General features: G+C 40.1%; 1 protein-coding gene across 2 annotated transcripts in view; it reads left to right on the top strand.

Annotated features, from left to right (window-relative positions):
- Nucleotides 1-18,439, top strand: part of LOC137293537 (E3 ubiquitin-protein ligase FANCL-like) — a 79,573-nt gene that overhangs the window by 47,521 nt on the left and 13,613 nt on the right. For both annotated transcript variants that reach the window (XM_067824152.1, XM_067824153.1), the window contains one exon: nucleotides 9,487-9,570. In XM_067824152.1, coding sequence (XP_067680253.1) covers nucleotides 9,487-9,570 — 84 coding nt within the window. The remainder of the gene's footprint in view (nucleotides 1-9,486; nucleotides 9,571-18,439) is intronic.

Below are 18,439 nucleotides of genomic sequence, written 5' to 3' on the forward strand. Positions count from 1 at the left end.
TTCATAGACATTATCTGTTCAATGTTCATTTGTTCCATGTTGTCTGTGTCTTGCTGTTGAATGCCACCTCTGTACATCTTCACCTTTTACTTCTGTTTCTGGAGTCTTGTCAACAAGGATTTCCCTTCACTTCCTTTCTATTTTTAGCCAGGTAACCCATTCTTTGGGAGTTTCCCTTTCTATTAATAGGACACATCAAAGACTTCCTTTGATGTGCTACCTATGTTCTTATTGGCTATTGTGCCCTCTGTCCTGACTTCCTTTGGCCACCTGTTTCCCACCTCACTTCACTTGCTGTTGCTGAGGTGGAAGCACCATTTCTATCTATTTCCATCTGCCTCTTTACTTCATCATTCTCTATAAAAAGGTGCAAAATGTCTTTTAAACAATAGTAACATATAATTAAAAGTAATATTTATTCAATAATTCTACAAGTTTAGGAATATACATTTTAATTAAGGTAAATTGTAAACATGGTTTTGACCATGTGCTTTTGAATGTTTGAACAACTTTTATGCAGGTACTTTAACAGAATATTGAATAATTCACTGTGATATATACACTAGCTGACAGTACTGTGATAATTTGAACTATAATATTTAAATTATTTACTTGGTTCTGAAGTTTTATGACTTCACTTGCTGTTGCTGAGGTGGAAGCACCATTTCGTTTTCCAGAACTTGACTCAGCAACAGCTTCATTCCCCATTTAATAAATCTTCATCTTCACCACCATTGCCTTGTGTCGTCTTGAGCAGCAGCCCAGAGCCGAACCATCAAACACACGGCTACAATTTGGCGCCCAACGTGGGGCTGCTTGTCTCAAGACGGACATCATCCACCTCCATTTCGTCTTCATATGTGAAGTGTAGCCCAAATGGATGAACTCTGTTGGGACCATGCCATAGTGAACATTCTTTTGTGGGACACATTTGACTTTGTTATCTGAGGATTGTTCTTTGGATGTGTTTTGTTTATGTGATTCATGGATCTATGGATTTTCTTAAAACTGTAAGTTTTGGTTGTATAGGGACCTTGAGAGCCCTAACCATATGACTCGTACATATTGCTCAGCAGCAAGCTGATCTGACATGCTTACAGACTGAACCCATCCATGAAGAACTGTACTTTTCCTCACATCCGAGATATGTGTCCCATGAACTCTTTGATTGTATGTTGAAATGTTGATTGAATTGAATCTTGTGCCATGATCATGTGCTGTTTCATATCATCCTGAAAAAAAAAAAAAAAAAGAAAAGAAAATATTGTCATTCATTAGGCATTTCACCATTGTGTGTATACATATATAGCAAATACTGTTCACTATGTTTCTATTTCTACAACTTTGAATAGATTTTTATTTCTACATTGTTTACATGTCTGAACCTTTCTAAACATAACTGTGCAATTGCAATTTCATTGATTTGCATCCATTTTATCCTAACCAAGTAAATATTCTGTATAAAAAAAAAAAAGGAAAAGAAATAACAATATTACAGTTTCAGTAAATAATATTTTCAGCAAACAATTATTTGTTACAGTAATTCAATATAATTTGATAGTACAAGGGTAAAGTTGTTGCACCTGATTCTGTCTCTAATCTTCTCTTCCACTGTTCGCTCGGCATTCCGGTCTTTTCTTGGCGGTCTGACGTTTCTCTGGCCTCTTTTGCTGGAGATTTCAATTTTTTCGCATTTCCTGCGCACAAAAACATTGTGTCTCGTCTTGTGTTGTCTTGTTCCTTCATAGACATTCATTGTTGCATTATTCATACTTTTGCATAATACTTGATATTGTTGGTAGACTTTGTGGCCATATCTTGACAGTTTATTCTGGGCTTTCAGTTGCTCGGGTTGATTTGTCCTTTAGTCCCCCCACTCATATTGGTTACATCTTGTTTCGTATTTTGGTTGCATCTTCATACTTTGCTGACATCTGGGTGTTTCCATTAATTGGGTGGATCCATTCTGAATCACTTTGTTGTTTCACTTTGTTACTTTTCACTTTTGTCCCTTGATGGTCACACATCTGTAGCCATACTCTCTTGCCCTTGAAATATACTTGTTTCAGAAAACAATAACAGTTTAATTTTCTTAGATTACATATCTGACATAATTTAGTCTCTACACACTCTACATTGCAGAGTACCTTGACCTTTGATGCAACATGGTGTATTTCACTTAGTTGTATTATATTGAATCATGTTTGCTTAGACTTATACATTTAATACTTAGTCACAATTATACCCTCCAACACTAGGCATCCCATCTTGTATCCTTTCCGGAGGAGATACATTTTTCATCCTTTCTATTTGCATTTGCTATTCTGAGATTTAGTAATGTTGTACGTTGTTGAATCTTAACTTGTGAGATTCTTTTTGCCTTTAGCTAGGTACATTTGTATATTCTCTTTTGTTATTGGTTACATTTTGACACTTGACATTACCCCATAACACTTTATTCACTAGGCTTTTACAACACTTACTTGTCCATACTTGACTTTCTCACTATGGCTGAGCATAATCTGGAGCGTATGGACCCAGATGTTGTTGAGGCTATGGAATGTCTGCAACATCTTCCTTTGTCCCTCCGTACTGGGGTTTTGCATCAACTGGCAGATGACATATCAACCCAAATGCAGAACACTTACTGTATAGGGGCTGAAGGTGGGCATCCAATGAATGTTACCCATTCCATATCACCTCCAGCTTACAGGAACACACCTCGGCCTAGTCAGTCTTCCCAGTTTTCTGCAGTTCTGCAGAGTTCTGGTACTTCTCCACATATGCAGTTGGAGGAGAGACCCATGCTTAATTTACCTGAGTCATTACCCAGGCTGCAGGGGTGTTTTCTTATTTTTCACCTTAGTCAGCCTCGGGTCACATCAACACCTTACCCTCAGGGAACATCAACACCATACCCTCAGGGTCCAATGACACCTCATCCTCAGGGTCCAACGACACCATACCCTCAGGACACCTCAACACCATACCCTACCACTTTACATACTGAGAGATGGCCTCAGTTTTCTTTGCCAACTTCAACACCATTTCACATGAGTTCTCATCACCCCACTGTCCATCCTCCACCTCCACAACCTAGCCAAACAACCTATATGCCCATCATAAATTCACCCAGTCCCAAACTTTCTTCTTTTTCAGGAAATGGAGCTAAGGGCGAGGTTAGGTATTCACAATGGCGCCTGGAGATTGTTGGTTGTCGCCGTGAGAATTCCTATTCGGACACTGCAATTCTCAACGCCATGAGGAGGTCAGCTAAGGGTTCAGCTGCCGATTTGCTTTGTGGGCTATCAGAATCTGTTTCCCTGGATACTGCCCTTGAGCAGTTGGATGTGGTATTTGGGAATGTAATGCCTGGTGAGACTCTGATGGAGAAATTTTATACTGCTCGCCAAGCCAGGACTGAGTCAGTAGCTGAGTGGAGTTGTCGCCTCTGTGAGTTGATCTCAAAGATTGAGACATCTGGCACTCTCCCTCCTACTGCAGCTACTGGTTTGCTTCGAAGCCGTTTTTGGATGGGTCTCTCTCGGGATGACCTGAAGCAAGCAACTCGTCACCACTTTGATTCTGGACTGGAGTTTAACAAGCTCTTGCTAGCTGTCCGCCGAGTTGAAGAAGAGTTGGCTTCCCCTCGAGAAGCACATCTGATGCAATCTGCTTCAGTGCAACCAAGTAACCAACAGATGGATGATGTGATTTCTCGTTTAAAGGAACTGAGTAAGAATCTTAGAGTTCTTGGGGAAAGGGTAAAGACTTTGGAGAATCATGCTCAAAGCAATTCCCAGCACAAAACATCCTCAAAACCCAACCATTATATAAATAAGGCTAAACCCTCGGGGAATTCTTCCTCTCGTTCCTCCATTGGTTCCTCTGGTCTCACCACTGGTTCCTCCTTCTGGTTATTCTGGTTCTGTAGCTACCCCACAACGAACTTCGAATTCCAATCAGATATATTGCTTTGATTGTGGGGCTCCTGGGGTTAAAAGGGGGCATTATGGTTGTCAACCTTTAAACTCCTAAGAGTCCAGACTATGGAGCGAGTGGTGGACTCTGAGGATAGCTCCAATGGGATCCCGACAAATCTTGTTGGACCATCCAATGTAGCTACTGTTGAGGTTGAAGGTATCTCCTGTAGTGTTCTTTTTGACACAGGCTCACAAATCTCGAGCATGTCAGAGGCCTTCTACCAACAGAACCTCAAACATCTCTCTCTTCTAAACCTTGGGTCACTTTTAGACTTAAAAGGCCCTGGGGATTGTAAGCTACCTTATCTTGGGTATGTTAATACAGTTGTTGATATTCCCAGTGACTTTCTTGGTGAAGCTGTGCAGGTACCCTCTCCCATCCTTATAGTACCGACAACTCAATATCACCACAGTGTGCCCTTGGTTCTTGGTACCAATGCCATGGATTATGCTTGTCGTCTACTGGGTTCACCTGTTTCAGGTTCATCTTCTCCAGTGTGGAATCGGGCACGTCAGTGGCTTGTGAATTCAAGGATTGATCTTGATCGTACAGAAAGTGTGCGGACAACAATTTCAATTACAGTCCCTGCTTTCTGCAATCAGATTGTCACTGGTATTTGTAGAGGTAAGCCACCACAAAAAGGGAAACACTTCTTTGCCTCTTCTTCTCCCACACTTCCTGGGTCACTTAACCTTGTTAATGGCATTGTGAACTTTAAGCCAGCCCAATCAATAACTAGAGTTAAGGTTGAAGTTGCGAATCCATCTTCTAAACCAGTCACCATTCCATCTAAGACAGTTCTTTGTTGCTTAGAGCAAGTTGATTTACTTGAAGGTCTTCCTTCTGAAGATGGGGTGACTATTCCTGGATCTCCCGAACCACTTTCTTTGTTCAATCTTTCTTCTCTATCTTTGTCACATACTCCAGAGCAGATCTCCCAGTTGAAGTCTCTCCTATCTGAGTTGATGACGTCTTCAGCAAGTCTGATTTGGATATGGGACACACAGACTTGGTGACTCATAGGATAGAGCTCAATGATGAACAGCCATTCAGGGAAAGACATCGCCGCATTCCACCTTCTATGTACCAAGAAGTTAGGTAACATCTTAGACAAATGTTGGATGCTAAGGTTATACGCCCTTCAACTAGTCCCTATGCTTCCCCTGTGGTACTAGTACGCAAGAAAGACTCCTCGCTTCGCTTTTGTATAGATTTTAGAGAGTTGAACAGACGCACAATTCGCGATTCATACGCTCTACCTAAAATAGAGGAAACCCTTGATGCACTTCATAGCACTCGGTACTTTTCGTGTCTTGATTTAAAATCTGGCTACTGGCAAGTAGAAGTCGCAAAAGAGCACAAGCCTCGTACCGCTTTTACAGTTGGTCCCTTGGGGTTCTACGAGTGCAATTCGATGCCGTTTGGTCTGACGAATGCTCCTGCAACTTTCCAGCGTCTTATGGAACGGTGTATGGGTGATATGCATCTTTTGCAGTGCCTCATTTATCTTGATGACGTCATTGTGTTTTCCAAGACCTTTGACGAGCATCTAGATAGATTACGAGCAATCTTTCAGCGATTGCGTGAGAATGGCCTCAAGTTAAAACCCTCTAAGTGCCAATTTTTGCAGACTTCTGTAAAATATTTAGGTCACGTAATCTCTGAAGACGGCATCACCACCGATCCTGAGAAAATCGCAGCACTACAGAATTGGCCAGTTCCCGAGAATGTGGAGGATGTTCGCCGTTTCTTGGGTTTTTCTGGATATTACAGGCGTTTTGACCCTGAATATTCTAAAATTGCCAAACCTCTCACTGATATGTTAGCTGGACACTGTGGTAAGAGGTCCAGTAAGACCAAATCAAATATACAGTGGAATTGGGGTGTGCAACAACAGACGGCCTTCAGTGAACTTGTGCGCAAGCTCAGCAACGCTCCTGTTTTAGCGTACGCAGACTTCACTCGTCCCTTCGAACTGCATATTGATGCTAGTGAAGGCCTCGGAGCGATTTTATATCAGACGCAAGAGGGTAAGAAACGAGTGATAGCCTATGCTAGCCGAGAATTGTCCAGGTCAGAGCGTAATTATCCAGCTCACAAATTAGAGTTTCTTGCTCTAAAATGGGCTGTAACAAAAAAATTTCATGACTATTTGTACGGTAACCATTTCACTGTTTGGACGGATAATAACCCCCTAACTTATGTCCTGACCTCTGCACGGTTGGATGCCTGTGGTCATCGCTGGCTCGCTGCCCTCGGTGCCTATGACTTTTCCGTAGAATACATACCAGGTCAGAGGAACAGGGATGCTGATGCACTGTCCAGATTGCCACGTGAGGTAATGGACATAAAGTCAGTTTCTGCTATCTGTAACTTACAGACCACACCTTTTATAGAGACTTTGTCAGTGACCCATGATGTGTTGTGCCATATGACCTCTGTCAGCGATCATAACTCTTCCGATGTTGGGGCGGATCACAAAATGCTGACATCTCAGCAGGCTGACCCTTCAATCTGCATGATTATGAAACTTCTCCGCAGTGGTGATCGTCCTTCTAAGGAGGCAATTAAATCGTTTGACCGTGAGACAGCCAACATTTTACGTCAGTGGGATTCACTTCACCTGTCAAACAACCTTCTGGTGAGACGGCAGGGTAATGATGGCGACCCCTACTTCCAGACGATTGTTCCCAAACCTCAGCGTGAGACCATCATCACACCTCTTCATGATGGAATGGGACATCTTGGTAGGGATAGGACTCTAGCACTTCTCCGTACCAGGTTCTATTGGCCTGGAATGTTGGGTGATGTGGAGGACCATATCCATAGTTGTCAGCGCTGCATTCTCAGGAAAGCTCCCAATCCGACAGAAATAGCACCTCTTGTGAATGTTCAGACGTCACAACCAATGGAACTGGTCTGTATGGACTTTCTTTCACTCGAACCATCTACATGTGGTTACGAAAATGTCCTTGTGATCTCTGCTCATTTCACAAAATATGCCGTTGCCATACCTACTCGGAATCAGACAGCAAGGACAACTGCAAAGGCACTATTCGAGAACTTTATTGTTCATTATGGTGCACCAGGCAGGTTGCATTCCGATCAGGGGCGTAATTTTGAGAGCGACGTGATAAAGCAGCTCTGGGGCATTATGGGCATTAAGAAGTCACGTACCACCCCATACCATCCAATGGGGAATGGCTTGGTTGAACGGTTTAACCGTACGCTTCTAGGGATGCTCGGTACTTTGCATGACCATGAAAAGGCAAAGTGGAAAGATCATTTACCTCATCTGGTCCACGCCTACAATAGTACAGTTCATGAGTCAACCGGGTTTTCTCCTTTTTACCTCATGTTTGGTAGGATTCCCAGGATACCCGTCGACGTTGCATTCGGCTTATCTTCGGCTACCACACCTCCATCCTCTTTTACGCAATTTGCTGCTGATCTGAAGCGCAAATTGGATTTTGCATATGAGTTGGCTTCATCAAACCTTGAAAAGGCCCGAGCTAAGAAACAGAAAGCTTATAATCTGAAAGCTCGTGGTGCAACAGTCAAGGTTGGTGATGTGGTGCTGGTTCGCAACATTGGCATTCGAGGTAAACAGAAGCTTGCCATTCGGTGGGAAGAGGATTTCTATGTCGTGGAGGCACAACCAAATGTAGGCATTCCAGTTTTTAAAGTCCGTAAGGAAGGAACTGCTGAATGTCGTGTTCTCCACCGCAACATGCTTCTCCCGATTGGCACCGACGGAAAGCCAATTCCCAAGCCACGCAGTCCTATGCCACGGTTAAGTGTGTCAGACACTTCGAAGGAGTTGTCTCAGTCCCCTCTGGAGTTATCCTCATCCGAACAGGATGTGGGAGCATGTAGTATTTCAGAGGCTGACATCTCGACAACTCAGCAAACAGACACATCCCTGTTGCTTCAAGATCAACATAATCAGCCCTTGGTGCCATCACCATCCACACCAGCGCCCTATGACTTGATCAACCCTGAATCTGGCCTCTCTTTGATGCATCGGCCACAGCGCAGGCATACCAAACCCAAGTGGATGAAAGATGGTCAGTGGGAGGTCAAGCAGAATATTGTCTGGGTCTGATTATTTGTATCAATAACCAGTCTTCATTACCAGTTCTGATTACCATTTTTTCTAGATTGCAGCATTGTTTGTTGTATTCACCTTGAATGCTAATCAGATTGATTAGTTCATGGCGAGGACGCCATTTCCCAAAAGGAGGGTGAATGTAGCAGTATGTTACTATTGCTGTATATTTCACAGCATAATTCATAAAAATCATTCATCACATATTTCATAGACATTATCTGTTCAATGTTCATTTGTTCCATGTTGTCTGTGTCTTGCTGTTGAATGCCACCTCTGTACATCTTCACCTTTTTCTTCTGTTTCTGGAGCCTTGTCAACAAGGATTTCCCTTCACTTCCTTTCTATTTTTAGCCAGGTAACCCATTCTTTGGGAGTTTCCCTTTCTATTAATAGGACACATCAAAGACTTCCTTTGATGTGCTACCTATGTTCTTATTGGCTATTGTGCCCTCTGTCCTGACTTCCTTTGGCCACCTGTTTCCCACCTCACTTCACTTGCTGTTGCTGAGGTGGAAGCACCATTTCGTTTTCCAGGTATGGCCAATTTTCTAATCTATTTCCATCTGCCTCTTTACTTCATAATTCTCTATAAAAAGGTGCAAAATGTCTTTTAAACAATAGTAACATATAATTAAAAGTAATATTTATTCAATAATTCTACAAGTTTAGGAATATACATTTTAATTAAGGTAAATTGTAAACATGGTTTTGACCATGTGCTTTTGAATGTTTGAACAACTTTTATGCAGGTACTTTAACAGAATATTGAATAATTCACTGTGATATATACACTAGCTGACAGTACTGTGATAATTTGAACTATAATATTTAAATTATTTACTTGGTTCTGAAGTTTTATGACTTCACTTGCTGTTGCTGAGGTGGAAGCACCATTTCGTTTTCCAGAACTTGACTCAGCAACAGCTTCATTCCCCATTTAATAAATCTTCATCTTCACCACCATTGCCTTGTGTCGTCTTGAGCAGCAGCCCAACACACGGCTACACTATGAAAACATCAAGTAACTGTCAGATGATTTGTCCTTTCAAATATGTAGAAGCCGAGGGAATATGTCATCTCCTGATGACACTTGGTTATAATGTTATGTACAATTTATGTTCTTCAAATGCTTTAACACTTGATTGCCTTTTTCTTGAAAATGCCCCTGAATCCTCAGGTTAAGCTTTAACAAAATAAATTATGTCCAACACCTTGTCTTGTCTTTCTTCTTAGTGGTCCTCCCAACACTATCTGCAGGAGTTGCCTTCCTTACCATTGATGAACCTTGTGGGAACTTAGTCTTCCATGAAGATCATGGACACTGGGCTAGATTTTTGAAAGACTTCATAAAAATGTAAAGTTGAGACAATGAAATTTCTGACTTCTTTCAGGTCCAAGCGCATCTCTACACATCAAAGTCGATGCTGCACAACCCAGATTACTTCCAATGTGTACTTTCTTAGGAGCAGATCAAGGTTAGTTGATACCTAAGTTTTCTCAGAAACTATAAATTTAATTGTTAATTATAACCATTTCTTCTCGAAGTGGATTTCATTGACATCACTGGGATTTAACCCAGAAAGATCTGGGTCAGAATTAGTATTCAGTGACCCATGCTTGTTGTAAGAGGTGACTAACGGGATCAGGTGTTCAGACTCGCTGACTTGGTTTATACAGGTCCTTGTATCCCAATAGACCAATCCAGTCCTGGTTGTTATCGACCTGCCCACTTGATTTTTGACGTTGGGGAGGACAGCCACTGACTAACGACAATGGCTTCACTGCCGGCAAAATATACAGATTGAGAATGTTCTTGATGAATTCTGTTTGTGGTACTTTGGTATACTTAAAGAGGAACGTTATTTGTATCTTATTTTTAATATACCTTAGTTGACAGACTGTTGATCACTGGATTGTCTGGTCCAGACTCAATTATTTACAGCCACATAGGTGGAATATTGCTGAGGGCGGTGTAAAACTAAACTCACTCACTCATGTTCACATTGCAGATTGTTTTGTTATCTGTAAATAGATTGTCAACTCAGTGCGTGGTGTCTGTTGTCCTTTATCCGATGTTCAGATTCATTAAAATTCAGTAATGTGAAAACATGGGTTTCTACCTTTGATGAACAAAGAAAAATATTTCCTGTCTACTGCTCTGTGCACCTTGTTTGTCTGTATGTATTAATATAAACAAATTGATCACAGCATGACCTATTAGATCATATTTGCGGAATCTGGAAGAGGTGACTAAGAATATATCCTAAGTTCAAAGCATTTTCTCAATAATATTACATATGAACATTATTGCTTCTTAAACAATGATAATCTTTGTTTTATTATATCTGAGTCCGTAAAACTAATTAAGATCATTTTCCTTTCTGAGATATATTTACTAGTGTCATCAAAAATATGTTAAACTTGTTTCAAAATGTGGTAAATGTCATTACAACAATTAGGAAACACATGTCTCCTGAAGCTTCCACCTGCTGCAAATCAGCTTGGACAATTAATATGAAGCTAATTTTCCAAATAACCATCAACAAACTTTGAATAATTATTTGTTAAAAACCAACATCTTAATAAACACCACTTTGGCGCAGTCATGAAATGTTGGTAACTTCCTCAAAAGCTGATGATTTCTAAGAAGTACATACATATATATCTGTTCCAAAACTGAATAGTGCTAGGACCAAGGTGTGACCTAAACATAGCTTTGTTGCTTTTTTTTCAAATTCTCTGTATGTTGAAATAAAAAGAGTTATTATATGGGTAATCACTTTGAGATTAATCTTATTTGTGAAAATATTATTTAAAGGTCATGTGCAACGAAAAACACAACTTAACAGATTCTGATACCTTTCTGTTTGCACATAACAAAACAAATCATCAAAAAATGCCAATTCAACCTGTAAAATTGAAAAAAAAGTGCAATGGAAAAAAGCCTGCAAAATCAGAGTTCAAACGATTCACTAATTTTCCCACAGTGTTTGGGGAAAAATTGGTTTCTACAGTTATGCTGCACTGCGCTCATAATGCATGCACAGTGAATAGGTTCAAGGAGCATGAAACAGAATGCCTGCCCAGTGTATGAGGTTGCTAGCAATAGTCTAATCTAAACAAGCAAACAATCTACTTGTTACATGAAAAAACATGTTGATTGTGATAAGCAGACTGTCACAGAGGAAACTCAATGTCTGGTTTATTGACACCTGTAAATCTGCCTGTCTGTCTGCTAATGACAGTATGCAATGCACAACTTCAATCACTGACCACATTCATTTAACACCTATCAGGCTTATATGCCATCACTCATTAAGGCCGAGAGACACATATGTGGGGCAAATTAATTAGCTTCTCACAGCGAGAGCCGCTTATTGGGGGTTACAAAAAGCACCTCTTATTCAGCGAGAGCCGCATATTGGGGGTGATGAAAAGCAACCCTCATTCAGCGAGAGCCGCATATTAGGGGTTCTACATTTTAAATTCGTATTGTACCTATTATTTCATTCAATTTAGCAGTAATGATCAAAGATTAGCTTTTCTTACAAGAGAGGAGGTTACTTTCTGTGTTAATCAGAAGAGCTATTAATGTGTTTTGATAACAATTGCTTGCAATGTCGGGAGCTTATACAGGCAAATGAACACGTCTGCAAGAAAGGGGATTATGAGATGTTACAGGAGGTAAGTGTTTGTTACTCGTCACTCGAGTGAATACTAAGATACTCTGTATGCACATTGATTGAATTAACGGTGACAAGGTTGCAAAACCTTCTTCTAAATTAAATCATTCATTCATTCATTCATTTTGAGGAGTCCATTGTCAATCTTCTGAAATTCGTTTGCTTTCAAAACAAATATAAGTATGCCCATCTTCATAAATATTTGGGGAGATTCAACTGCAAGTGTATACATCACAATAAATCAGTATCGTGTAACTTATTTTAATTCTATAATACATGTACTTGAATTGTGATATTTACTCGTAACAATGTGCAGATTATATTGAAATGTTCAGCAAGTCATTATGTTTGATGTACAAGTAGTGTGCGCAAAATGCATATCCAAATAATAACTATCCCTACTCAATGGTTGGATTGGGTTATCCGGGGTAAAAACAATTGGATTGTAGCGATTTGAGCGCTTTAAAGAAAAGTAAACTCGTCAAAGTGCTTCTTAGTCCTACATGTACATTTCAGGCATCCTTACGATTGTGTATGTTCACAATACACAAACTTTTTCATGATAGCTAGAGTTGATAAAACCGAAATCCAGCATATCGATTGGTCAACGATCAAACCAATAGTCAGTCTGTATCCAAGCTGTCTAGTGACCGAACGTGCTCTTCAGAAATTTAGCCCACGCCCCATCACCTGTCATTTCCTCTGTGACAGGTATCTCATGATATGATTGGTCATAGAAAAGAAATCAGCCACTATATTGAACAGTTGAGATACAAAATGTCCTATTCGGGAACTTTGATGACGCCCATCCCATGACCCTTTGTCTTATGTATGTGCAAGGAATAGCATTATACAATATGCATACATGTATGTTCGTGTGATAACATATATTTTCTGTGTTTTGTTCCATGTAAGTCACACATTAGCTTATAAGTACTTACCTTAAAATATTCAGTATATACTAGCAACGCATCAGGGAAAATGCTTCTGTCATAGAAGATTATTAGGCATGTGCATAAATTCTTCTTTACTGCCATTGACATAGATGTTTTGAACAATTTAACCTCACACAATGATATGAGAGGGACTATTTGTTTAAGTGTGTCTTACATACAAAGACTACAAACATGTGTTAAGAAAATACACACGCCACCAAATGTCTACAAGAGAAAGTGTAATAAAATTACGTAAAACGTTACATATATGACACGTATTCACTCCTGCTTTCTTTCAACATATACCTTTACAACGCAATTAAACAATTAAACAATCAGGACTTGCTCGTATGACGAGACAGTTTCCTGTAATCTACGAAACCAGCCAGGGATATCAGGCGTGATTAGCCCTAATTAGTCTCGCCACAGCCGGCCAGGCAATCAGCACGGGGTTCCAGGTGTTGAGCAGTGAAGTGGCTCTAGGGCTTAATGAGATAAACAAAGAGCCGGCTAAGCGTATCGGCAAATGGACCCGTGGCCAATGAATACGCTGCATTACACTTGAGTGCAGACCCACCGGCTTTGACTGAGTTCGGTATCGTGGCTCCTTCCTTTCAAAGGGAGGTAAACCCAAGTACAAAATCAAAAGTGCGATTATACGCTTATAATTTTGTTTATTTGTGTTTTTTTAATCAGCAATGCATTTTATATACGAGGGTTGGCTGAAAAGTTCTCAGTCTGAGTGGTTTTTCCCCACCAGGTAGAGACAGGTGTTTGCCACCAATGAGGACAATCATTTAGTGAATCATAGACACAAGAACTACAAACGTACTAATAGTTTTATCTCAACTACAGCTCTTTTGGTAAACCTACCCTCTGAAATCATCAGAAATGGACAAAACTGAATACAGGGCAGTCATCAAGTACTTGCAAAAGAAAGGGATGTCCCCAACACAGATACATGCTGACATGGTCTCCACTCTAGGGGATGATGCTCCTTCATTTTCCACAGTAAAGAAGTGGGCTGCAGAATTTAAGCGTGGCAGACAAAGCCTTGATGATGACCCACACTCAGGAAGGCCTTCAACAGCAACCACTCCAGAAAACATCACGCGAGTGCTCGATATGTTGATGGATGATCGACGATTGACTACTCAACATATTGCTAGTGTAGTGGGCATCTCTCATGAGAGGGTTGAGCATATTATCACCAACGAATTAGGAATGACTAAAGTTTCTGCAAGATGGGTGCCAAAGCTCTTGACAGCAGAACAGAAACGTGTCAGGTTCCAGACGTCCCTTGACAATTAGCGTCGTTTTGAAGCAGATCCCGATGATTTTGTGACACGATTTGTAACCATGGATGAGACCTGGATACATCACTTTCAACCAGAAACAAAACTACAGTCAAAACAGTGGAAGCATCCTGATTCACCAGCTCCGAAGAAAGCCAAGTCTGTTCCTTCAGCTGGAAAGGTGATGGCATCAGTCTTTTGGGACTCCAGGGGTATTCTGCTCATTGATTATCTTGCAAAAGGTCAAACTATCAACGGCAGATACTATGCTGATCTACTGAACCAGTTGCGAGAAGCAGTCAAAGCCAAACGACGAGGGATGATCGCTAAAGGTGTCCTCTTCCACCAAGACAATGCGCCTGTTCACAAATTGGTGGTGGCCATGTCAACAATCCGCGATTGTGGCTTTGAACTCATTGGCCATCCTCCTTATTCACCTGACTTGGCTCCTTCTGACTTGCACCTGTTCCCCAAAATGAAAAAGGAACTCGCCGGTCGCCATTTTGCAAGTAATGATGACGTCATTTCCGCTGTGACTGATTTTTTTAGGGTAGCTGAAGAAGATTTCTTCCTGACCGGGATTCGGGCCTTGCAGCATCGCTGGCAAACGTGTGTGAACTTGGAAGAGGACTATGTAGAAAAATAAATTACAAACGTGGAGTTTGTAACTTTTTTTCACAGTGAGGCTTAGAACTTTTCAGCCAACTCTCGTATCATGAACAAGAGATAACTGTGTTTTAATTATGTTTGATTTTTTGGCTGCATGTGACCTATAAAGATACCAAAGATATCTTAAAGCAGGGGCCAAGAAACTAAGTTAGTAGCAAGTGATTGCTCAGCCATGATAAGTCTATACTGTTTGAATGCCTTTTTATGCTTTAGAACCACATGAATCTAATGTGTAAGTCAGATAGATATAATTATTTAGAATCGATTAGATTATTATTTTTATTCTTTTTCTACATTTACTAAAGAACCCAAAATTCTTAAAACATATCTTGCTATCATTTCCAGTGAGTTAATTAATTCCTGTATATCTCCTAAAATGTACCTCTCCTACATGTCACCAAAAAATGTTGTAACAAAACACATATTAAGAAATACAATTTTATTTAGTTCTGCCCAATATTCCAGAAATTCTTTGTTCTTCTTTCAGAGTTTTCATCTCAATCCATATCTCTTTATAGAAACCCGAAATATTTAAGGCATGGTTTTTATAGACACTCTTGAAATACTTTTTATATTTTGGATATTGCGTGCTAGGCATCTGCTGACACTGTCCATTTGAATAAAAATATTACTCCTTGAATATTTTGCACTATTATCAGATATTGTTCGGTACTTGCACAGAAGCCCTTCAGATTGTGCTTTTGAAACTTGAAAACATCCTAAAATGTGTAACAAATTTAAGAATATCTAAAAGGGAAATGCTACAATATGCACCTCATTGCTCTTTAATGTAACAAGTTTTTCTATTTTGGTTTTTCCTAACTGATATCAGATATAGCTGTCATATTCGTTTACATTGTTTCAGGCCTTCTTACCTGTCTCATTTCAGCTTTCTGGCCTTCCAACTCAACGCCCAGTATTGACTGAAACTGTTAAGTAAAAATAGTTTTGTAGTTACAAAAATTGTCCTTGTTTATAACACTTGCAAAGTCTTAAACTGCTAATTGTTGCCATCTAATTGGTAGTGATTTTGTGCATGTGCGGAAGTATGCAAATTCATGCAAATTCTCAACTTCGAGCATACATAGGTTTCGAGAATGATGGTGTCGACACTTAACTGATTGTGAGGCCCATCACATTCATTGATCCGCCTCAATATTTTTGTTTTCACGTAATGGTTTTGTTGAAAGTACACATCAAATCGTTGCAATATGTAATAGATATAGCAAGTGTGAATGCCATGATTTGAAGCACATCACTTTGGAGGTATCATTTGACCCTGAAAATACGTCTGACAAATCCACAATCAGCTCAGCCTGCTGACTGACCGAAATTGACGTATGTGCCAGTTTTGATTGACAGACTGGGAGGTCTGTTGCATAAATCGATGCTCATTCATTTGACCACTGGATTGTCAGACCCAGATTTTCAGACCACTGGTGTGGAATATTTTTGAGTGCAGTGTTAAAAAAGAAACAAATCAACTAACCAACCATTGGGATTCTGCAGAAACTATTGTTTCTGTTGAAATATTTCTGAATGGACAGAGCAAACTGAATTTTATCCTTTGTGAAGTGTGATATTGTGAATACACAAAATACAGAATTTCCAGATTTTTCCCAAATATTTTCCACTAATTTTAGAATGCCTACTACCTCGGAAACTTGTGTCTGAATCCACAGGTTTAGGGTGAACTTAATGCAGTGTATGAAACTCCTAAAAAAACAGGATGCCCACAGGGCTGATAACTACAAAATGCTGCCAGCCCTGTATTAAAAATAGGAAAGTGAGATATGGTGTTAAAATAAAGTAATTAATGAAATATTTGTTGTGAGGTAAACTTAATGACATGCAAAAGCAAATTAATAAAATCATAACTTAGAGGTCACTGTTGATTCATTTAGTGTGACTGCCATCTGAATCAGAAAAGCAGAAAAGAGTGACATTATTCATTGGCAGAAAGTATTCTCTAGACCAATCACATTTAGTGTTAGATAAATGGTAGGTTGATCTGTGGAAGTTACTTTTGATTCATCATGAAATAAACAGACATCATCTAGCTACCACAACTGTAACTTATTTTCGCAATATGTCCCGTAGTCAATGACATGGTAAAATATATACCCATGGAAAATGTATTTCCTCTTATGGAAATCACGGAGAAAACTCATAAGTTTGATACTAATTGCACTTTTGTCACCCACTGTGATGCTGTTTAGCTGCTAGCTCCATCAGCTATTTAGAGCTATGCTCTGATCATTAATTTAAAAGAGGTCAAGCTAAAAAGGATGATAAGGAAGAAACAGCATTCCAGGACTCCATTCATGGTGCATGGGGATGATCGTAGACAATCAGACATAGGAGCTAGACCACACCAGCTGCTACTGACACCTCAGCTGAGGTATGACCTGAGATGTCATAGACCGCACATGTATTGATAGTTCTGCGAGTGTTCAACAAGTACAAGCCATAGACTGCACATGTGTTGATAGTTCTGTGAGTCTTCATCAGGTAGAAGTCATTGACTGCACATGTATTGAGAGTTCTGCAAGTTTTCATCACGTAGAAGTCATTGACTGCACAGTGCACACGGACAACTCCTTGCAGAGAAAACAGGATTGGCAATAAACAGTACACATGTGGAAAGATGTTTTAGTACTGGTTGAACAAACCACATGCATGGGCAGCTTGGGACGCAGGGATTGTTTTCATAACAGAATGCAGTCAGCATTTGGGCAGAAGAGACACTTGGGCAGACATGGACTGCACAGTCCAAGATACCACAAGCCCTACATTCCAAGATGGGACAATTAATATAGTCTTCACTCAAATATCCAGACCATTTTGGCCATTCATCTCTTCAAGTTAAGGATTCTTATGCGGCTGATAACTGTAATTTACCAATCAAATCACCTTCACTTGATAAAAGATTTCAAGGTTTTGGAATTAGGATAAGGTTAAGCAGTTAATAATAATAATAAATAATAATAAATGGATATTTCTTGTGGACCATAGTCCATTCAGAGCATGCTCAAAGCACTACATATAAAAAGAGTGTCCAGAGTTGATGAGGACAATATGACTGTTTCTTTTAAATGACCATGAGAATATTTTGCAGTTATAGGTTGTAGACTCTTTTGAAGAGGAAGGTTTAGAGCCCTGATTTGAATGCTTCTAAAGATGAAGCATTTTTAATGGGAATAGGAAGACTATTCCACAGGGTTTGTGTTGCAAATTTGAATGACCTGTGGCCAGAGTGCTGGAGATAAACTTGGGGAACTGAGAAAAGATCTTGATTTTGGGAGCAGAGAGAACGAGCAGGCATATTTGTTGACAATGTCTCAGAGAGGTATGGAGGAATAAGGCTGTGTCTGCAGCGGAAAATAAGAGTGACTAAGTAAGATTCAGGGAATGGACGGTAATGAACTGTGTCTAGAGATGAAGAAGCTTACTGTAGACCTTTTTGAATTTCTACCGTTTGTCTCTTGATGACCATTCTGAACCAGACTCACTTGGGTTTTCACATGGTCAGCCTCACTTCTCAAGAGAGGCACAAGCACATACAATTCCACCAGCACCACCACCACCACCACCCTTCTTGTTCAGTCGCCTGTGCCATCTTTCTAGTCATTATCGGTCCTGACAGCATGTTGGAACACAAAGAGGGACTCTGGTGTGTAAAGGTCTGATGTCATCCACGTCTCCACAAACTCTCATAATTGTTCTGTGTCTTCAGAGATGTGAAGAGTGGAATAATGTTGT

Source organism: Haliotis asinina, chromosome 8 (genome assembly GCF_037392515.1).
Source record: "Haliotis asinina isolate JCU_RB_2024 chromosome 8, JCU_Hal_asi_v2, whole genome shotgun sequence".
NCBI lineage: Eukaryota > Metazoa > Mollusca > Gastropoda > Lepetellida > Haliotidae > Haliotis > Haliotis asinina.